Raw genomic sequence first — 22,601 nt, 5'->3', positions numbered from 1 at the left:
GCCTCCCCAGCCCCACCTCAGCCGTCCCGCTCTCCTGGGGCTTCTGCCAGGTAGAATTCCGAGGGAGGCCACCTGCCTGACCTCCTGGGTTGAATGACTGGACCCTGGTGGCCAAGAGGCCAGAGCAGGGGGTGGGAAACACCAGGCCAGGGTCTGGCCCCAGAGTCTCCCCGTGGGAGGCCTCCACCCTCGGTTACTGGGGAATCTTTGGTCCTGGCCCTCAGTGGGCATTCTCAAGGTCCCCAGGCCACCGGCTGCCTCTAGGGTGGCCACACTCCCCATACCAAAGCCGGACCTCCAGCGTCCCTGGCCTGTCTCTCTGTAGACCAGCCCTGGCGAGCTGAACCCTGGCGCCTGGGTGGGGTCTCCGAGGTTTTTTAAGGAGACCCCCGCGGCTGCGCTCTTCTGAAGAGACTGTACTGGCTTCCAGAACAAAGTTTCTGCGTCTTGGGGCACGCAGGGGCGCTCTGCGAAGGTGGGCACAGCCTCTGCCCACGGCCCGACGGCTTTCCGCGGTGCCCGCGCCCCGCTCTGCGCTCCAGGCTGCCCCGCCCGCCCGGCCCCGGGCGCCCCCACCCCGCCGTCCTGGGTCCCAGGCGCTCAGGGTCCATTGGCCTCGGGTGCAGCCCATCCGGCCCCGCCCCTCTCGGCCCCGCCCCAGCCTCCCCACCCCTGGCCCCGCCCGCGCCCTCGCCGTCTTTTCAGCGCCGGCACCCGGAGGCCGGGGCTGCTACTGGGGCCACCATGTCCCAGCGCTTCGTGGTGACCCCCGCGGCGGGCGGGGCGGGGGACGCGGGGCCCAGGCCCGGGGGCGACGGCGGTCAAAGCTCCAGCTCCGGCCAGGGCCTCGACGCTGACCCCGCACCCTCCCCGGAGCCGCCGGCGGTGGACGCGCTGCCCATCCTGCGCTACTGCCGGGAGCCGAGCCGCTACTACGGTAGGTACGCCCCCTCGGGGCGCCGCTTCCTCCGCGTCCCGGGCTCAGGGCCGGGTCTGGGGCCGCAGGGCTCAGGCGGTGGCGGGCGATCGGGCGAGAAGGCTCTGGGGCGCTGGCCTCGGGGCCTTCGCGGGGCGCTGGGTGGTGTGGAACTGGGGTCCACCTGGTGCGCCTGTCCGCCTTGCTCCCCGGGGGGAGGGTGTGGGAGGGCCTTGGCTTAGCGCCCCTCCTCGGCCCCCCTGCCTGTCGCGGGGCTCGGACAGGAATCGGTCCTGGGCCTCTGTCCCTGAGGACTGGCTGGTGACAGCCCCGGGCTCCTAGTGACATCACCGCTCTGGGAGGGCAGGGGCCAGGCCAAGTCAGCTCTGGTGTGTGGGGGCGGGGACTCGGGGACCACCAGGGAAACGCTGGCCCCTCTCGTGGCCTGATGTGCTTGGAGGACTGCCAGCCCCCGCCCGAGTCCCCGCTGTGTCCTCCCCCAGTGCCCCCACCCCTGCCCTTCACCCCTTCACCCCTACCTGCCCTCACCTTCAGCCTCCAGGCCTGGGACAAGGGCGACGGCGCAGACGCCTGTGGCCGGCCCGTCTGCTCGGAGGGCTGGGTCACCGGCCACTGTTCAGGCCGCTGGGTCTCGAGTCCCGTGGTCGGCCTGGGAGCCACTTCCTGGGCTCCGGCGGGGGGCTGAACACCTGATGGCTGACCCCGCAGTCTCAGCCTCAGAACCAGAGGGGGTCCTCCCCGCCTCCGAGGGGCCTCCCCGCTCCCACAGACCCTGAGCCCCCTGAGCGGGGATGCTGCAGGCGCTGAGCGGTGCGTGTCAGAGCCACTCCGTATTTCTGGGGTGTCGTGCCAGCCTGCATCCTTTCTGGGGGCCGTGAGCGGCTGAGACTGGGAGCCGGGCAGAGGGGCGGGTGCTCCCGGGGCCGCCGCAGCGAGAGGCTCGGGTCCAGGCTCCCCGCGGGCCCCCGCCCTGCCCCTCCCTCTGGGGCCTCAGCCTGGCCTGTTGGCTGGACCCTGATGGGCGCCGTCCCGCATGGGGCTGCTCTCCCTCCCGGCAGGGCCCGGCAGAGGGACACAGCCTGGGCCAGGCTGACCTTCCGACCTTCCTCGCGCGTTGTTGCCCTTTGCGCCCTCTGCAATGCCCACCCTCGGCGCCCAGTGTGCTGGCTTGTGCCCCTGGGGACGCCCTCCGCTGGCCTCCTGCCGTCTCCGTGCTCACACTGATGGGCAGGAAGGGCATCACCCAGCGTCCTCGATGTTGCAGGTGGGAAAAAGGGGACCCCCGACCCCAGGACCGCCCCCACCTCTCTTCTCGTGGGGCAGCTGTCTGGGCTCAGGCAGGCTCTCCTTCCCCCACACCCCCCGCTGGGGTCTGGACCACCCCACCCGTTCAGCGTCCAGCCCTCGGGGGTGGAAACCACGCTGAGCCTGGGGCCACTGCCCGGCTGCCCGGCTGCCCGGCTGCCCGGCTGATAGATAGCCAGGCTCCAGCGGTGCGGGAGTTCACGGTGGGGGGGCAGTTCACGGGCTCAGCGCCCACCGAGGATCAATCCAATGATTTTCTGTCATTCCCACTGGATGAGAACAAAGGCCCTATTGTTTGACGCCGCCATTAAGGAGACAACGCAAACTAAGTTGAAAACGGCAAGTGCGGGTCTCACCGGCGAGCTCGGGGCCGGAGCCAGGAGGCCCACGGAGGGCGCCTGTCCTGGGCTGCCCTTCACCCACAGGTGGCGGGGTGACCCAGGGGCGCCCCCTCATGGCGGGGCCCCGGTCGAGGCTCTGTCGGGAGCCCTCCCTGGCCTCCTGGCCGCTGATGAGCGACCGGAGGAGCTGCTGGCCGGGCTGGTCGCCGACTTGGTCCCGCGTGCAGAGCCAGGGAGGCGGCCACACAGCTCGCCTGGGAGGGGCTGGGCGCAGGGGGTGGGCAGGGTCACATGGCCTGGGAGGACCCGGCCGGCAGCGAGCGTGGGGACTTCCCGGGAGAGGGGTGCTGTGGAGAGACCCCGGGGCAGGCCCTCTTGTGGGATCAGTAGGGTTGCCAGATCCCCCGCTTGCCCCCACCCTCTTCCGTGTGTCCCCACTCTGAGGGTCACACCGCTCAGAGGTCACGACTCTCGGAGGCCAGACGCCCCCTCGGCCACCTCCATGTCTCTGTGGCCTGGGGCAGGCTGCCTTTGAAACAGGCCCTGAGCAGAAGGTTCTAGAAGCAGGGGCCAGGCCCTGCTTCTCAGGGCCAGTGGACAGCAGCGTGTCACTTCCGTCACTTCCAGGAGGGGCCTCCTGCTGGGCTGGCAGGGCCTGCCTGGCCAAGGGAATGTGAGGACCACCCACCAGCCTGTCCGTCTGCTGAGGGACGCAGCCTGGTCGGGCCCGCCCTGGGCCTGGGGAGGGTGGGCACCACAGGGTCAGCCCCAGGCTGCCCCGGGAAGAGGCGGGTGAGGGCGCGGCAGGGCCTCTGCCAGGGTCTCAGCAGTGCCCATGCGCGGCCTCTGCCTCTGCCTGCCTGCTGCTGGCCTGGGCGGGTGCACGTGGGCCCGGGGCTGAGGGGCTCTGGGGAGGCCAGCCCTCATGGGCAGCCCTGCCCCGTGCCCTTGGAGAGGCTGGGGCGGGGCAGGGAGACTGGCTTCCCTGGTCAGGGGACCGGCCCCCAGCATCGCCCCACCTCCACCGTGGTCGGGCGCCAGGCGCTCCGGGAGGCTGCGTGGTTGTGCTGGCGGGCGCGGGGCCTGCAGCGTCCCAGGGTCACACCTGGAGGAGTGAAGTGCAGGCCTCTCGCTTGGAACATGCAAGGGGCTGTGTTTGTGCTGTTTCTGTGTGTGTGTCTGTGTGTCTGAGGAGGTCTAGTGTGCGTGTCTCTGTCTAGTGTCTATGCGTGGGTTTGTGTGTGTTCACGTGCATCTAGCGTGTGTGTCTGTGTGTGTGTCTGGTGTGTGTGTGTGAGTGTCTGAGTGTGTGTGTGTGTGTGTGTGTGTGTGTGTGCTGTCCACTGTGTGTGTGGCGCGGTGCCCACTGCTTAGACGGTGAGGGCCAGGCGCCCGCCTTGGGAGTGACTCTGGTGGAGGACGGCCGTGCGCCTGAAGGCACAACTCAGGGGTGCAGGCCTGAAGCACGCTGCTCCATTCTGAGCTGGGACCAGGGGACCAGGGGCACGCGGGGGACGAGGCCGGAGCCGAGCTCAGGTTCCGCCCACTGCGCCCCCTATCCAGCCCCGACGCCTGTGTGTGTAGGGGGCTGGCCCCACATCACCCTCTGTGAGCGGGCGGAGCCCCCGCCTGCCTGACGCACGCGTGTGCCTCTACGTGGCTGTGCACGTGGCTCACGCCTTCGTGCAGGAAGTCAGCATAGTCTCTGCGCGGGGTTGCGCTCTCTGGCTGAATCGGGCCTTTCCTGGGGGGAGTGAGGCTCTGGGCTCCTGCCCGCATGGGAGGCGGGCGCCTCCATCCAGGACAGAGGCAGCTGGTGTGGGAGAGCCCGTGGCTGCCAGGCACGCTCCGCCCCCCTGCCACTTAAGCGCCTCCCGGAGTGGCAGCCGCGTGCACGTGTGTGAGTGCCCAGCGCCCAGGCTCGCGGATGTGCAGTTGTGTGAGTGTTGTCTGTGTGTGTGTGTGTGTGTTGTGTACGGGCCCCTGTGGGAGCTGGGGGAGGATTCCTGCTGCGGCTTAAACCACCCCTGGCGCATCCCTGGCTTCCCTTCTTTGCTGCTGAACATTCATCTCAGCTTCTTTTCTGGGGCTGGGGCTGGGGCTGGGCAGGGGGCATCACAGGTTCTGAGGCACCAGCTCCCTTTACACATCAAACTTTTCTTCAAATAGAGGCTTTAGCTCCCGAGAGCCAGGGCCTGGTGTCAGGCAGCAGGGTGGGGCCCCGGCCCCCTGGCCCCCGATGCCCTGGGTGGGCCCTCTCTGCCCACCCCGCACGTGCCAGCTCATGCGGCAAACAAGCACGAAGGGGTCCCTGTCGGTGGCCACGAGACGCCCTTCGCCCACTGGCGGCTGCGAAGCACAGGCCAGCTCTGCCCCGGGGTCCCGGTGGCCACCCCGCACCCAGGCTGCCCTCCTGCGCCCCGTGAGCAGGGCCCGCCTGGCCTCTGGCTCCCCTGCCCTCCCCCTCCCACCTGGCCTCTGTCCCCGTGAGCAGGGCTGTGGCCCCAAACAAGCCTGGGCTGGCACTCCAGAGGTGTGTCCATGGGGTTGACTCTTGGCCCAGTGTAGTGATTAAAGGGGTGACTACAAACAGGGCATCAAAGGACACTGTCAAAAGGCAACGCACAGATGGGAGGACGTGCCTGCGACTCATACACCTGATGACGGATTAATATCCACAGTATATAAAGAACTCCCAGAACTCAACAACCGCAACAAAATCCAACCACTAAAAAATGGGCAAAGGTCTGAAATAGTCATCTCTCCAAAGAAGACATGTGAATGGCCAGTAATCACGTGGAAAGATGCTCAGCTGCACTGGTTATCAGGGAAACACAAATCAAAACCACAAGAGATGCCACTTCTTACCCATCCGAACGGCTGTTAAAAAAAACCCAGACAATCACAAGTGTCGGCGAGGAGGTGGAAATAGCAGCACTTGTGCACTGCTGGTGAAAACGGAAAACATGCAGCCCTTGTGGAAAACAGCTGGCGATTCCTCAAAAGATTAAACAGAGCTGCTGCCTGACTCAGAGGTTCCCCTCCTGGCTGTGGACCCAAAGGAACTGAAAGCAGGAACCTGAACGGACATCCATGCACCTGCGTTCACAGCGGCATCGTGGAAACAGCCGAGGTACCATCGCTGGATGGGCGGATCCACAGACCATGGTGTGCACGCAGGAGGCGATGTGATTCCACCTTAAATGGGAGGGACGTTCTGGCCTCTGCAACAGCGTGGGGGAATCTTGAGGACTTTGTGCTCAGTGGACTGTGAGCCAGACATGAAAGGGCACAGCCTGCCGGGTCCTGCTTCTGTGAGGTCCCCAGAGCAGTCTGGTCCGTGGAGACAGAAGGCAGGAAGGTGGGGCTGGGGGGGGGCTGGGGGGAGAGGGGAGTCAGCGATGGTGAGGACAGGGTTTCCCTCGGGAAGACGGAAGAGTTCTGGGGCTGGTGCGCAGTGTTCACACAACAGTGTGGGTGTCCTTAACGCCGCTGAGCTGTGCTTTTTAAATGTCTCAAAGTGTTGTTTTATGCCATATAGATTTTACCACAATACAAAAAAAACACCCCAAAATGAAAACACAGGAGGAGGGCCAGGCAGACAGGAAAAGTAAGTGCTTCCCCAGGCTCCATTCAGCCCAGAGAACCCTGGTCTCCCGTCTTCCATCTTCCGGGAGAGGCCAGATTGATTGAATCAGTTCACACCGCAAGGCCCTCCCAGGAGTGGTCCTTTTTAATCTAAATTGCTCTCTGCGGGTGCAGGTTCAGGCCTCTCATAAGAGTGTGTTTGTCCACGGGCCTTCCTGTCTCACAGGACTCCCCATGTGGCCCTTCCTGTCCTGGAGGGGCGGGCGCAGGTCAGCGTGGCCCTGGCGCTGCCCGTGGCCCGAGCCACCCTGCGGGAAGGGGCGGCGTCCCCCCGAGCCTCCCTGCCCGCCCAGGGCCCTCCTCTCTGGGTGTGCGGGGATCTCGACGCCGCCCTCAGCTGGGGGCACACACCGGACTCCCCCACCCCCCCCGCACCCCGCCGGCTGTCCCCAGCCACAGACGGGCGGGAGGCCAGGCCTGTCAGAGGGAAGGGCGGGCGGCACTGGTGCTCGTGGCCTCGGCTTCTTCGCCCTTCCGTGCAGCTTCCGCTGTCATCTGTCCTCTGCTCAGAGTGGGGTGGGGGTGGGGGCCTGGTCCAGAAATGGGGAAGGTGCAGCCGCCTACACTTCCGCCCTGGATGCAGCAAACCTCCCGGGTCAGAGCTTGGGGGCGGGCTGAGCCTCGTGCCCTAGAGGGGCCTGGATGCAGGCACTCGAGGCAGGACCCAGCAGGCAGACAGGGCCCGATGCTGACTTCTGTGCTGTGTCTTGGCCACGGGCAGGGAGTGTGCCTGTGTGTGCGCTTGGGTGTGTACAGATGTCTGTGTGTGCACACATGTCTGTGCATGCACGCGTGTGCATATGTACACGCATGCACATGCATGTACATCTGTGTGCACGTGCATTTGTGTGGGCACTGTGCCTGTGGGCACGTGTGTGTACCTGTGTGTGCATGCACGTGCATCTGCGTGCACATGTGTCTGTGTGCATGTGTCTGTGGACATGCGTGTGCATTTATGCCTGTGTGTGTGTGTATGTGTGCGTGTGTGTCTCTGTGCACGTGTCTGTGTGTGCACGTGTGTGTGGCAACAGGGGCCCTGTGATGGGCTCGGAGCCAGGCGGCCTTCCCCTCCCGCCGTCCGGCCACCTCTGTCCTGCTGTCTGTGGGGCTGGCGGGGTGTGGTGCCAGCCTCGCTGACTCCCTGCCCTGAGCCCAGGGAGCCAGGGGCCCTGGCGCAGAAGAGGCCACGTCAGGGAAGGTCACGCACAGCACAGCTCGGGGCTTCTCTGGCTTTCTTTGAGGGGGTGCTCGGGACGTTCCGGTGCACCACGGCTCGCCTCCAGGGCTGTGCGGGCTGCCCCCTTCCAAGGGGACTTCTCGGGGTCTGGAGGCTCCCCAGCCCTGCCCCTGCGCAGGTGGGTCACACCCCCAGGCCTCAGGGGGCTGGCACAGGGCCACAGCCTCCTTGGACCTGTTGGCCTCACATCAAGCACCCAGGACCCAGCGGCCACCCCGCGGGGGGAACGGGTGGGTAAAGTCCATTCTCCTCTCTCGTTCAGCTGGTTTGTCTGCACGGAGCTCCACGCACATCCGAAGGGCAGAGTGTGGGCTCTGGAGGGAGGGGGCTTGTGGGGGTGGGCCAGTGGGCAGCTCACTGCCTGGCACCCTGGGCGGTAACTTCAGCCTGGGGGTGGGGGAGAGAGAGAGACGGAGAAACAGGAAGATAGAGAGACTGGGAGAGGCAGACCGAGAAGGGGGCGGGGAAGGTGCCCGCTGAGCACTTGAAACGTGGCCGGTGCAACCCAGGAACAGGATTTATTTAGTTTTTAAATTTTTAATTAGTTTAACGTGAAACTTGACTGACCACGTGTGCTCTGCGGCTGCTGAACTGAAAGGTTCGGGTGCTGGGCACACAGCGGGGGAGGGGCCAGGTAGGGCCCGGGACCACAGGCGTTGGAGCGGGCGGTGGGCGCCCTGGGAGTCTGCGATGACGGACGAGTGTGCCGGCCTGCCTGCTGTCCCCAGCATTCCTCCGCCCGGGTCCTGACCCCCCAGGATCTCAGAACGTGACTGGCTTTGGAGACGGGCCTTGACAGGCGATTAAGGTGGATGCGGCCACTAGGGTGGCCTTTGTCCTGACTGTCCTTATGAGAAGGGGAGCTCGGGACACAGACACACAGAGGGACGACCTCCCCACAGGCCCTGCCCAGTGCCCCCTACTCTGCAGCGCCTCCAGCCCCCAGGGGGCACCCTGCTGCCCCACGGGACACTCTGGCAGCCACGGGGGGCGGGGGCCCTGTGACCAGGTGTCCGCTAACTGCCTCACCTGCGCCGGGGCGCCCGCCCCCCCTCCCGCCACCAGAGCCCTCCCCGGGGCCGGCTCCTGTCCTCGTTGCCTGGAGACCTGAGCGCTCCTGTCCCCCTGGATTCACTAGCAGAGCAGGCGGCGCTGCGATGCTGAGGAAGGCTGTGCCGGGCACACGGGGCCCGCGTCCCCTGTTTACAGAAGGATACCTCCCGGGGGTGCAGGGGGGCCGTGGAGTCTGCAGGTAATGCCAGCCACCTGCCCAGGGCTGTTAGTGAGCTGAGGGCGACCACCCACAGATGTGGCTGCTATCCAGACAGTGGTCAGGAGGGCCCCAGCGCTGGGTGGAGCCAGCCAACGCCAGGGCCGCCTTCTTCAGGAGGCCCCGTCAGAGCCCATGCAGGTCAGGGGCTGCAGGGTCCTAGGGGCCTGGGTCCCGCCCTGCAGCCTGCATAAGGAGAGACCCTGTCCTCCCCTGGACAAGGTCACCCCGTTGGCCCGCAGGGAGGGGTCCCCAGTCCCCTGCATCCTGCTCCACCGCGCACCCTGCTCAGGGTCCTCACCTGCGAACCTGGCCTGGGCCTTGTGGCTCTGGCGGGGTTTCCCAGTCTGACGGTGTGGGGGCCCCATGGGTCTTGGGGGGGGTGCTGACCCCTGCAGGGGAGCCGTGAGGCCCTCAGCCTGAACCCGCCTGGCTGTGGGGTGGGGGGTCTGTGCCCACTGACGACAATGTGCTGAGACAAGGACATTCCGGGCCACAGTGCAGCATCTGGAGGCCTGCAGCGTGCATCCAGTTGCCCCGGAAATGTTGTTTTAGGGCAGGCTGTGAAGGCATCAGAACGTGGGGTCTAGGATGATGGGGTGGGGGCCTCACAGACACTCGTGAGAAACACAGGCCTGGAGTCGGGTCACAGATGTGGAGCCTGGCTGCCCAGGCGTCCGGCACGGCCACACAGCCCGTCTGGAAGGAGACCACTGCGCGGGGCAGCCTTGTCTGCTGGGCGGGCCAGGCCCCGCTTCCAGAGTCTCTGCAGGCTGGGTGCCCTTGGTGGGGGGTGGGAGCTCGGGGCGCTGCGTCCTCCAGTGCCCTCCCCGCGTGTGTGGGCCGCAGCCCCTGCTCTGGGCACGTGCTGGGGTGGGGGGCCCAGGTTTGATGCCACTAGTGAGCTGACTGGTGAGCCCCAAAGACACATCGTGCACTCACCCCTGGTACCTGGCTGGAAAAAGGCCCTCTGCGGACGTGGTTCAGGGTCTGGAGATGATGAGGTCGTCCTGGCTTTGCTGAGGGCCCTGGCTCCAAGACGAGTATCCTGGAGAGACATGGAGGGGAAAAGATAAGCACATGGAAGACGGAGGCAGAGGCTGACTGTCTGCAGCCTCAGAAGCTGGTCAAGGCAGGACACACACTCCCCCGAGCTCTCGCCCCACTCAGGCCTCCAGCCCCAGAGCTAAGCGGACGTTTCTGAGTCAGGCCACCCGCCCGTGGTTACGGGTCTCAGCACCCACAGGACCCCACTCTCAAGGGGCGCCTGCGGGGCTGGGCGGGTTTGTCTGGAGGGGCCCCCTGGCCCTGGGGGGTGGGTGCAGAGGAGACTGGGTGCATGACGCCTGCCTCGCTGGACCCTCCAGGGCCTCCCCACTGGGCGGCTTCGTCGTGGCTGCCCTCCAGGAGGCCTCACGTGCGCTGCCGCTCCGGACGCGTGGCTGGGCATGGGGGGGACCACTGACGGCAAGTGCAGGGCTGGAGGGGCTGGGCGCTGCAGACCCAGCCCAGACCCCCTCCCCTCCCAAGCACCCACCCTGCCGCCCAGGAGCCCACACGTCCTCCCTGGACCTGCCTCCCCGAGGGCTTCACGGGCTGGTCCCGGTGTTACCCCAAAACCGGGTCCACCTCTTGGTGTTCAGTTCAGTTCAGTCACTCAGTCGTCTCCGACTCTTTGCAACCCCATGGACTGCAGCACACCAGGCCTCCCTGTCCATCACCAACTCCTGGAGCTTGCTGAGACTCATGCCATCAAGTCAGTGATGCCATCCAGCCATCTCAGCCTCTGTCGTCCCCTTCTCCTCCTGCCTTCAATCTTTCTCAGCATCAGGGTCTTTTCCAATGAGTCGGTTCTTCATATCAGGTGGCCCAACTATTGGAGTTTCAGCTTCAACATCAGTCCTTCCAATGAATACCCAGGACTGCCCTCCTTTAGAATGGACTGGTTGGATCTCCTTGCAGTCCAAGGGACTCTCAAGAGTCTTCTCCAACACCACAGTTCAAAAGCATCAATTTTTCGGTGCTCAGCTTTCTTTATAGTCCAACTCTCACATCCATGCATGACCACTGGAAAAACCATAGCTTTGACTAGATGGACATTTGTCAGCAAAGTAATGTCTCTGATTTTTAATATGCTGTCTAGGTTGGTCATAGCTTTTCTTCCAAGGAGCAAGCATCTTTTAATTTCATGGCTGCAGTCACCATCTGTAGTGATTTTGGAGCCCCCAAAAATAAAGTCTGTCACTGTTTCCATTGTTTCCCCATCTATATACCATGAAGTGATGGAACCAGATGCCGTGATCTTTGTTTTCTGAATGTTGAGCTTTAAGCCAACTTTTTCACTCTCTTCTTTCACTTTCATCAAGAGGCTCTTTAGTTTTTCTTCACTTTCTGCCGTAAGGGTGGTGTCAGCTGCATATCTGAGGTTACTGATACTGTCCAGCATTTCGCATGATGTACTCTGCACATAAGGTAAGTAAGCAAGGTGACAATATACAACCTTTCCCGATTTGGAACCAGTCTGTTGTTCCTTGTCCGGTTCTAACTGTTGCTTCTTGACCTGCAAACAGATTTCTCAGGAGGCAGGTCAGGTGGTTTGGTATTCCCATCTCTTGAAGAAGTTTCCATAGTTTGTTGTGATCCACACAGTCGAAGACTTTGGCGTAGTTAATAAAGCAGAAGTAGATGTTTTTCTGGAACTCTCTTGCTTTTTCTATGATCCAGTGGATGTTGGCAATTTGATCTCCGGTTCCTCTGCCTTTTCTAAATCCAGCTGGAACATCTGGAACCTCTTGGTGGGTGTGAGCCAAAAGTCACAGGGTGGGAGAGGAAGGATACAACCTTACAGCGAGCGAGGGGAACCCCAGGGGTCTCCCCCAGACAGCAACAGGGTCTCCTCCTGTGCTTGGAACTAAGGGCACAGGCACGCTCATGAAGGGGCCTGAGCAGAGGACTCATCCTAGAACCGGGGCCGAATCCACAGACCGCAGGCTGGAGCTGTTGGAAGTCACCCTGCAACATCATCCCCCCTCCCCCCAGGGGCCCTGGTGAGGGGCTCAGACTGCTTTATGCCGAGCCATTGTTTCTTCCCTTTGTTCCTGTTCTTTCACTTCCCTGAGATCGCTGATTGCCGAGACCCGCCCAGGGCAAGGCTGCGTTCAGGTTTCAGTGACAGAGGAGCTCAGGCCCAATGGCTCCCTTCTGTCACTAGAGCCTGGTTCTCCGTCTCCGGGGACCCCCCCCATCTGCTCACCCCAGGAGGAGAAGGAGACCTGGGCCCCCCGGAGGGGATGGCTGTGTCCTGTTGTGGGCTGAGGGGTGACTGAGGAGCCCATGGAAGCGGGGACCTGAATCGGGACCTGCCGCCCGGAGCAGATCTGATGGCAGAATGTGGCCCGTGAGCAGCTGGGCTCCCCACCAACCCCTGCTCCCACGGGGCCAGGGGGAGCAGCCAGGCTCCCCCCACCACCACCCCTGCTCCCATGGGGCCGGCGGCTGGTGATAGGAGAGCCCCCTCTTGAAGGCCCTCGAGTGAAGCGAACCCCCATGAGAGCGTGGCCCCACTGCAGCCTGCAGCCTTCGAGGGGCCCCACGTGTTCAGGAGCTGGTGATGGACAGGGAGGCCTGGCGCGCTGCAGTCCATGGGGTTGCAAAGAGGCAGACACGACTCAGCGACTGAACTGAACTGGCTGACCCTGGGGCAACTTCACTGGCCCCAGAGGCCGGGAGGGGTCACTGAAGATCCAGACGGGTCAGGCAGGGCCAGGGGACACAAGCAAGGTGGGCAAGGATGGCAGGAGGGCCTCAGACTGGCCGAGGCAGCAGAGGTGGCCAGTACCACGGGGCCACCGCGGAGAACGGTGCCCAGCTTCTCCCTGGAGCTGTGTCTGCCTGGACTTCACAAGCCTCAACCTGGGGATCGTCCCAACCTAAAGGCAGGGTGGGTGCTGTGCGGGGTGGGAGACGCTGCTGGTCTCAGAAGTGCGGCCAGGACGAGGCTGCCTACTGTGTGGGGGGTCCTGGTTCAGGTGCGGGGGCCACAACTCAGATCTTGGGGCCCGGCCGTCTCTCTTTGCCCCTGACTGGGGTTCCTGAGGATGCTCTTGAAAGATGGGGGCGGGAGGTGGGGCTTGGCTGCAAGGGCCGCTGGCAGGAAGAGGGGCCCTTGGCGGCCGCTGTCCGCCAAGCACGGCAGCGCAGAGGCCTTGCTGTGTAGAGGAGTGAGGACCTCCAGGGACGGGGGTTCGGCCCCGCCGGGGCACTCGTTTGGAGGTGTGGGGAGGGGAGAGGGCGTCCCAGCTGAGGGGGTGCAGATGTCCTGACCGTGCTGCAGCTGGGGAAACCGAGGGGGCTGGGAGGGGGCGTCCCCCAGGCTGGCGGGAGGAGCCCCAGGCCCCCTGTGGCTGGTCCTGAGCTGGAAGGTGCATCACTGACCGCCGGGGCCATCGCTGCTGAGCTGTGGTTTGGCTTCTGGGCTGGCATCGGCAGAGGCTGTGGACCAAGCATCCATGGTCGCCTGTGAGCTGGCCGCCCTGCCCTTGGGGTCTCCCCACCGGTGATGGGGCTCCACGTGGAGTGGGACCGGAATGTTTCAGTCGTTGGCTTGTTTTCAGGTTTCCGGAGGGGAGCATGTGCCCCCATAGCTCTGTGGGCTGGATAGCTCCGCGGTAGAGGCAGTGTGAGCTCCAAGGGCCCCGGGGAGGGTGGAAGCTCGTGGGGACCCAGGGACAGTCGCTGGCCCCACTGGGTGGCACTTAGTCCAGAGCAAAGTCCCCACGGCTGCAGGTGCCCGGCCACGACCTGCGGGGCGACGCCTGGGCCTGGGGCGTCAGCCCCCGTGGGAGACCCGCCAAACAGAGAGCAGCAGACCCAGGCCGGCTGCCAGCTTGGAGGGCCCGCCCGCCTGCGGGCTTGCTGGACGGCCTGCGCCAGGCTCTTTCACTCTGAGCTGATGTCGCCCAGGTCCCAGGCCTCCTTGTGACTGGGGCTGCGGTTCTGTTCCAAGGAAACCCCTGCCGATGCAGAGTCAGGAGCCACCGCTGCTGTCAGCTCCATGCCTAGACAGGCCCCGGGTGGGCGTGAGGGGCTGCCTTCACCAGCCAGTCAGGGTCACAGTCACAGTCACGGCCACAGCCACGGCCGGACCATCCGCCTCCGGGGGAGGCCTGTGACCTGGAGAGGGATTCTTCCTTCCCCTGCAGGTTCACGAAGTGGAGGGAACACCCCCGCAGACGCAAGCGCCCTTTGCCCTCGCCCTCCCAGGGTGGGGTGGGGGTTGGGCTGCTGGGCCTCCCATTGTCTGACCCGCAGCTGATCCCGCCAGGCCCCTTCCCGGCCGCTCCAGGCCCCCACCTGCCCCAGGGGTGCAGCCCCACCCCGATGTCCCTGTGACGCTTGGCCTGCCCACCTCACCCCACCACACCCCACCCCGCCCTCTCCCTGCCCTGGGTGGCAGAGGCCCGGGGAGGATGTCTGCAGGGAGCGGAGACCAGCCCGGCGCCGGGCACCCCCGTGGGGAGGCAAGAGCGAGGCCCGGATCACTGCGGGGTGTGTCTGCCTCTCACAGGATGGGCCGCGTCAGCAGTGAGAGGACTGTGTGGGGGAGACCAGACCTCCTGGGGGTGGCCAGCTGGGGGTCAGGAGCCTGGGTACAGCCCCTCCTGCCACTGCCCAGCCTGCCTGGGGGCAAGGACCCTCTGGGGAGGCTGCGAGGGAGCAGGCTGAGGGCTGGGACAGCCTGCTGGGCCTGGGGGCTCAGCTGTGGCCTGGCCCTGAGTTGAGGGCTGCAGGAGCACCGCCCCCCGGCCCGGCTGCGGGTGCCGTGGCCTGCCTTCTCTGCCTGCCTGCCAGGCACACTCGATGCCCCTTGCGGTGGTTCCCGTGGCCATTCCAGACGTGCTCACGTCCTGACTGGCTTGACCAGGGTCCCCCAGGCCCCACTGGGCCCTGCTCTTGACCACCTGTGCGCCCTGTCCTGTCCCCCCGGGCAGCAGGGACCTCACCACACTGTGAGCTGAGATTCTCGCAGCCCCTCGGCTGAGCTGACGGACCCTGCCCAGCCTGCCGCCCTGCCCCGGGGCAGGTCCAGATGCGGGGGGTGGGGGGGCTGGGTTTCTGGCCGCTCAAGCTGGAACCTGGACTCTGGCGACACCCCCGCAGGGGGACTGAGGTTTACGTTCACAGGGCCTGCTAGTAACATGCGTGTGCACACGCCTCCTTCCGTGCGTTGGATTCCCGCGGCCCCTGTGGCCACACGCAGCCTCCTCACCCAGCAGACCCGACCCCTTCCTGCTGCCGTGTCCGAGCCTTGCTTCCTGTTTGTGCTGAGTTACACGCAGCCCAGCTTTTACCACCCGAAGCGTTCTTGGCGCACAGCCCTGTCACACCACCCTCCGTGTGACTCCTCGTCCCGTGAGGCTGGAGCGCTGTCCCCATGAACACCGACTCCCCGCCCCCAGTCCCAGGAGCCTGACTCCTCTGGGCCCCTGTGTGAGCGAGTCCTGCAGGGTCTGTCCTCCCGGAACTCACGCACGTCGCTGAGCACCAGGTCCTCAAAGCTCCCCTGTGCTGGAGCCTGATGTGTGTCCTGGGGCTGGCGAGATGGGACGGGAGTTTCCGGAACCGTCCACGTGTGGGGCCAGCACGGGCCTCCTCTTCAGTCCTCCAGTGGGTCCGTGATGCTGGAGGGCAACGTCCAGGCCCTGGGCCCTCCCAGTGACTGTCGGGCAAGTAACACGGCCAGTAGCGGCAGGGAGGACGCTGACGGGCCCCCAGGCTGGACCCGGTCCTGCTGCCCCAGCTCTGCCTCCTGCCCGTGTCCCCGGGGGGAGCTGCCTTGTCCGTGGGCCTCCTGGGCCTCTGCCCAGCGTGCCAGGCTCTGCCACTCATCCAGGTTCCTCTCAGATCCGGCCAGGAGGCAGAGGTGTTCCAGCAGGTTCCAACCCTGCCGCGCACCCTCACGCCCACACCCTCTCCCATCCAGCCTGCCCCCGCTCAGCTCGGGGCGTCTCCCCCACTTGCACTTCAGTGCCCTGCCCCTGCGCTGCCCCCAGACCGCCCTCCTGGACAGATTCCTGCTGGCTCTGTGACGCCCGCCCTCAGGCCCCCTTGGCTGCCCCCATCAGACCGGCCTGGGGGCCCCCTTGGTTCGGGGTCCTTCTGGGCTGCGCCCCCCCGAGGCTGGGCCATGTGCCCCTCCTGTCCCCGCCCCGTCATCCTGGCGGCCCTCGTCCTCGGCCTCCCCACGGGCCTCGAGGTCCACGTGTGTCCGAGGCTGCAGCTTCGGGGTGAGTGGAGGCTCTCCTCTCCTCCCACCTGACTTGCGGGCACGAGGCAGAAGGCTGGCAGGTTTAGGGCCGGGCGTGTCTGCTCCTGGGTGTGGGAGCCCTGAGCTGAGGCCTCCCGGCCTCCCTCTCCCCCCCACCCCACTCTCCTATCCCCTGAAGCTCCCCTGGCCCCCACCCTGGTGCTCGGCAAGGGGGCACCTCCCGCAGTCAGCCTCGCCCGGGGGCCCTGCCAGGCACCTGGCTGGAGCAGGGTTCCAGAGCTGCCGAATCGGCCACCTCTGGGGCAGCAAAGAGTCACGAGACGAGAGTCCTGTAAATCGAACTGGTGCACTTTTGAGTGACTTTCACCCTATTTTCTGAATCACATCCAGAAAGGAAGTCGTCAGGTAACACCAGAGGCTTCTTGGGTTTTTCAGGGGAGAGCAGAGTCCCGTGCCCTGGGCTGCCCCAGCGAGCACATCCCCCCTACCCCGTGGGCTGAGCCCCACCCGCAGAGTCCCGTGCCCTGGGCTGCCCCAGCGAGCACGTCCCCCCTACCCCGTGGGCTGAGCCCCACCCGCAGAGTCCCGTGCCCTGGGCTGCCCCAGCGAGCACGTCCCCCCTACCCCGTGGGCTGAGCCCCACCCGCAGAGTCCCGTGCCCTGGGCTGCCCCAGCGAGCACGTCCCCCCTACCCCGTGGGCTGAGCCCCACCCGCAGAGTCCCGTGCCCTGGGCTGCCCCAGCAGCACATCCCTCCCCCGCCTCCATGGGCTGAGCCCTGTCCGCAGGCCCACGGCCCAGAGCTTGGGTGACAGGGCACAGCCCAGGTCCCCAACCTCTGCCGACAGTCGGCGTCTTTGCCTCTGAGCCGCCCGGGTTCGGGGCAGAGGAATAATGCAGGCCTTGGAAGCAGGTGTCCCTGGCACCTGTGAGTGTAATGGCAGCCGACATCCTTTCTGTTCTTGCGGCTCAATCACGTCAGTTCCACCCCACTCGCCAGGCTGTGACTTTCCCCGAGACGGTGGCTGCTGGGCGCTGTCGTGGTTATTCCCTAGTGCGTGTCTGTTAATCCTCAGCTCCTAATGTGCCCCTCCCCCTTTCCCCTCTGGTAGCCATCAGTCTGTTTCTTTGTTGGGGGGGGTGTCTGTTTCTGTTCTGTGAATAAGTTCACTTGTGTCTTTTTTTAGACTCACGTGTGAGCGATGAGTTTCCTGCGTCTGACTTACTCTGCTCATTGTGGTCGTCTCTAGGTCTGTCCGCGTCGCTGAGAATGGCATTATTTCTTCTGCTTTTATGGCTGAGCAATATTCCGTTCTGTTACGGGCCACATCTTTATCCATTCTCCTGTCGACAGACACTTGATTTGTTTCCGTGTCTGGCTGCTGTGAGCCGCGCTGCAGTGAACACTGGGGCATGTGAAGCTTTCATTTTCGATGCCCGTCCCTGCAGGCGTGGGAACCGGAGGAGCCGCCGTCCTTGGGTGCCTGAAATACTCTTCCCGTGCGCTCTGGCCCTGCCCCTCCCGTGACCCAGTCCCCTCCCGCCTGGCCCCTCCCGTGACCCCCTCCCCTCTGGTCTGACCCCCTCCCCTCCGGTCTGACCCCTCCCGTGACCCCCTCCCCTCTGGTCTGACCCCCTCCCCTCTGGTCTGGCCCCTCCCGTGACCCTGTCCCCTCCGGTCCAGCCCCTCCTGGGACCCTATCCCCACAGGCCTGGCCCCTCCCGTAACCCTGTCCCCTCTGCTCTGGCCCCTCCCGTGACCCCTCCCAAGCTGAAGTCACACGGCTTTCCTGGTTCTGCTTTCCGGACATGCGTCCCTTTTCTCCTCGGGGAGCCGAGAGTAGCAATCAGACGGTCTGGCCGTGGGTTTTGTTTTCCTCTGGGCTCGGCGTTCCCTCATATCACAGGGTCTGACCCGTCGAGCTGGTCTCTTGAAGGACCTGGCTCTTGTGTTGGGGCACAGCCTGAGCTGGGGGATTCTGAGAGGCCCGTGTGATCTTGGCAAACTTCAGCGGCAATCAAAGCTTATTTTTAAAATGTATTTTTAACTCATTGCCCTGAGAAAATAGAAATTAATGGCTTGCAGCTTTTATACAAAAAGCCGTTCTCTGTCGACAGAGGCGGGCCGTACGCGCTAGCACAGTCTTCTCCGCGCTCACGTGGCGTGAGCCTGGTGCTCAAGGTTTGAATGAGGTCCCTAAGCCGGGAGATAGCTGTCCAACCCCAGACTGTCCCTCAAACGCACTTCCCTTGTCTCTCCTCACGGAATCAAAGAAAGCCAAGAAGAGAGGTGGGTTTGGTTCAGTTTGCCAAAGCAGATCTGAAGTTTAAAACTCGGGGTGACGGCTCAGCCCGTGTGGGGAGCGTTCAGCAGAATTGGCCACAGCCGGGCCTGTGTGTGTCCCCGCCCCCTGTGACGCACACAGGCGTCCCTCAGAGGTTCGCGCCCAGGAGTCTCGGCTGGAGCTGCATGCGACCCTCAGCCCGGCTGCAGCCCTCTCCCTGGGCCCAGCACGGGGGGGCATGACCTTGGGGCAGGTCGTGGTCTCGCTATCTGTGCTGTGGGTAATAATAGGGTAGAAATCAGCGCCCTGGGCACTCGAGGGTGGCCCGCTTATCTGCGGGCTGCAGCAGCTGTTTCATTTAAAAGATTGTGAAGTATTTTTGTCTCCACTAGGCTGGCACATGTCAGCAGACGTAGCAGGTCCAGAGAACTGTCCCATGGAGAGTCAGTACCCCCATCTGTTGGGCAGAGTCAGCCACTGAGATGACTCCTGTCTCCTCCTGACGGGGAGGTGTGCATGTGTGTGCACCTCTGTGTGACTCCTCACCCACAAGGAGTGTAGTTTAAATGCTCATGTTTCTTGCTTGATACAGACCCTGGAAAGCATTCCCCACGCCTCTGTACAGGGGAGCACGGAGGAAAGTGAGTGAGCAAGAGGTGGAAGGAACCCAGGCATCCATCGATGGTGATGGATGAACACAGCGTGGGCCATTCAGACCATGGAGTGTGATTCCACCTTCAAAGGAAGGACGTCTGAGACTTCCCTGGTGATCTAGTGACTGAGACTCCAAGCTCCCAGTCCTGAGGGCCTGGGTTTGATCCCTCATCAGGGAACTAGATACAACATGCTGCAGCTAAGACCCAGAGCAGCCAAATAGATAAATATTATTTAAAAAAAAAAAAAAAGGCCTTCTGATACAGGCTCCAGCGTGGAAGGCTCTCGAGGATCTGCTGTCAGGGAAGGAGAGGCACTGAGTCAGTCCCGGTGTAAAGGCCCAGATGGTCAGATCCACGGAGGCGGAGCCTCTCCCATGAGGGCCTGGAGGGTCAGACTCACAGAGTCTAGGGCGGTGGGTCCCTAGGGCAGGGGTGGGGGTTGGGAGTTGATGTTTAAGGGAGACAAGTTTCAGTTTTGCAGTATGACAAAGTCCCAGATATGGAGGTGGTAGTTCAGTTCAGTTGCTCAGTCGTGTCCGACTCTTTGTGACCCCATGAACCGCAGCACGCCAGGCCTCCCTGTCCATCACCAACTCCTGGAGTTTACCCTAACTCATATCCATTGAGTCAGAGATGCCATCCAACCATCTCATCCTCTGTCGTCCCCTTCTCCTCCTGCCCTCAATCCCTCCCAGCATCAGGGTCTTTTCAAATGAGTCAGCTCTTCGCATGAGGTGGCCAAAGTACTGGAGTTTCAGCTTCAGCATCAGTCCTTCCAATGAACACCCAGGACTGATCTCCTTCAGGACGGACTGGTTGGATCTCCTTGCAGTCCAAGGGACTCTCAAGAGCCTTCTCCAACACCACAGTTCAAAAGCATCAATTCTTTGGTGCTCAGCTTTCTTTATAGTCCAGCTCTCACATCCATACATGACCACTGGGAAAACCATAGCTTGACTAGACGGACCTTTGTTGACAAAGTAGCGTCTCTGCTTTATAACATGCAGTCCAGGTTGGCCATCGCTTTCCTTCCAGGAGGTGGTCGTAGGGGCTGCTTAACCGTGGTGGCTCAGATGGTAGAGTCTGGTGGTCTTCCTCCAGTGAGGGCTGCTCACCCCAGTCCACTCCGGGAGCCCCATGCAGCCCTGTCCCGCTCAAGGCGGTGCTGTCCTGGCAGCGGTCCGTGCTGGGTGCTGATCTTCCTTCCCGGGGCATCACGCGGGCAGGATGGCGCAGCCTCCTCTGGCCTCCTCAGCTTGTACAGCCCACCGCAAGGACCCGCTCCCCATTCGCCTGTTGCTATTAGCGGGCTCGTACATTGCTTGCCGTGGGCCGACCTGCCGCTGGGAACACCTGGGGCGTCTCTGGGCCCACACAGTTCTGTGGAATTGCTGGGCGGTGACAGAGCCCGCCCACGACCGCCCGCCCTTCCGCCGGGAGGTCCTTCCAGGGTCCGCACAGGCCTGGGTCAGCTGCTCAGCCCGCGGCTGCCGTGGGCTCTGCACCCACTCTCCTGCCCCAGCCGTGTCTTTGAGGTACAGAAGTGGTCACTGTTCCCCATGACCACCTAGTGTCTTGTGAGCGTCCCAGGTCACGACGCAGTCCCTAGCCTCCACTCCTGCATGGCCTTCCCAGGAGGCTCCGTGGTAAAGGACCCGCCGGGGAGCGCAGGAGACACAGCAGACGTGGGTTAGATCCCTGAGTCGGGGAGACCCTGGAGGCGGGCATGGCAGTCCACTCCAGTATTCTGGCCTGGAGAATCCCGTGGACAGAGGCGCCTGGAGGGCTGCAAATCCATGGGGTCGCACAGAGTCAGACACGATCCAGTACGCCTGCGTTTTGCAGCCCTGATCTCAGGCTGCAGGCCTGGAGCCTCCCTGATGGTGAGCCCCGGAGCCGCCCCACGGGGTGTCCTGGGAACCCGCCGGGTTCCTGGGGGAGCCCACAGCACTCTGAGGGGTGAGAGGGGAGCCTGGTCGCCGCATCAACAGAAAGGTCCCAGGCAACCCCAGTGCGGCGCGCGGAACCCGACGGCCTTTGGGAGGGCTGCAAGGTTGGGGACCCCCCGCATGCAGGCCAGGCCAGGGTGGGGGCGGGCGGAGCAGCAGAGGGGAGCCGTGGGGCCTGAAGGGAGGTCAGGGGCTCCGGGGTTTGAAGCTGACACTCCTGTCGAGCTCCCCAGCCTCGCACTCCGTCCTGGCACAGGAGGCTGGTGCCAGCCCACCCAGGAACTCCCCGGGAAGCCCAGCGGGGGCGGCCGTGCCCTGCCCTCGCCCTGAGCCTTCCAGGGCCTGGGCTGGGGCTGGGTGGGAGTGCAGGGGGCTGGGGGCTGCCCCGGAGATGGCAGAGGGGGGCAGGGTGGGCGAGAGACTGGGCTGCGAGCCCCAGAGCCCTGAGCGTCACCTTTGCTCTTAGTGGCCTGGCCGCTGGGCACTTGGCCAAGGGTGAGATGAGACGGGAGCACATAGATGGGGTGGACAGGAGGCGGTGTCACACATGTGCGTGGCCGAGGGCTCCCAGGGTCCCTGTGGGGCTGACGGCCCTCAGGGGGTCAGGGTCAGAGTGATGAGGGCCCTGGGCTTCCAGGCCCCTCTGTGGCCCCAGGACAGGGTTGGGCGGGGCCCGCAAGGACTGCAGGACTGGCCTCTGCACCCCCGGGTCCCGCTGCTGGAAAAGCGCCATGTTGTCAGAGGTGCGTCCCTCAGTGTCATGGTGAGACTTGGAGCATCCTGTGGATCAAGGGAGGACTTCTTCGAGCTTGCCTGGGACATCTTAGCTCCGTGTGCGGTCTGAGGTCCAGATGAGCATCTGTGCTTTCCCAGGGAGGGTCTCACAGGCCAGATCTGGTTTCACAAAAGTGCTGTGGGGCCGGCCTGCTGGACCAGGTGTCATGCTGGACCAGGTGTCATGCGGGACCCTGCCCTCCCGGGGCCCTCCCCCAGGTGGGCAGGGCTGGGCGCCCCCTTTGAGAGCACTCCGAGCAGCTGGGCCCCCTCTCTCCCTGTCCCCCCGCAGATCTGGGCCCTGACCCTCTTGCTGATAAACCCGCTGAAACAACCCCCAGAAACAGCCAGCATTATCGGGGTTTCAGCTCAGTTCAGCCCCCTGGGTGGGGCCGTGGCCTGCCTGGTCCCACTCTTGTCTCTCCTGGAGGGGTGACCCCCATCTCAGGGTCTGTCATGCCCAGAGCGGCCTTCCTCGGCCCTGGCTGGTGGCTGAGCTTGTCCAGTCGTCCGAGCGTCCTGCAGGCCTAGGGCCAAGAATCCAGCTGGGCCCAGCCAGGTCCAGTGTTTCTCTTCGCCACCCCCGTCCCTTCTCTGCAGGGTTTGGAAAGCGCTTTGCCAAGTCCTCAGATTACAGGGCCAACTTTCTCAGGGTGGGGACGCCGCTTTCTCATCAGGGGCTCTGGGTCCTCCTGGTGGAACTCAGGCAGGAGCCGGGAACCTGAGGCTCTGCTCCCCCTACCCAGCCCGCATCCCACCCCGGGCCAGGGCCAGTGAGGACTGTTCCCAGAGCTGACAGTGAACGTTTGTTCAAGATTCGTTGAAAAGAGGCTACTGTGCAGCTAGAGGGCAGATGCGTCTCGGACTTTAAAGGAAGTGGGAAGCCCTCGGTTGTTCTAACTTGGGAGTCCTGGGGGTGAAGTCACAATACGG

At 64.1% G+C, this 22,601-nt stretch overlaps 1 protein-coding gene across 1 annotated transcript in view; it reads left to right on the top strand.

Annotated features, from left to right (window-relative positions):
- Nucleotides 1-723: 723 nt before the first annotated feature.
- The window catches only part of SLC12A7 (solute carrier family 12 member 7), a 63,101-nt gene continuing 41,223 nt past the window's right edge, over nucleotides 724-22,601 (top strand). The window contains 1 exon segment of the mRNA XM_070476433.1: nucleotides 724-937. Coding sequence (XP_070332534.1) covers nucleotides 745-937 — 193 coding nt within the window. The 5' untranslated portion in view covers nucleotides 724-744.

The sequence above is a fragment of the Odocoileus virginianus genome, chromosome 14 (genome assembly GCF_023699985.2).
Source record: "Odocoileus virginianus isolate 20LAN1187 ecotype Illinois chromosome 14, Ovbor_1.2, whole genome shotgun sequence".
NCBI lineage: Eukaryota > Metazoa > Chordata > Mammalia > Artiodactyla > Cervidae > Odocoileus > Odocoileus virginianus.
Note: the sequence above shows the minus strand (reverse complement) of the source record. Positions and strands in the feature narration are given on the sequence as shown.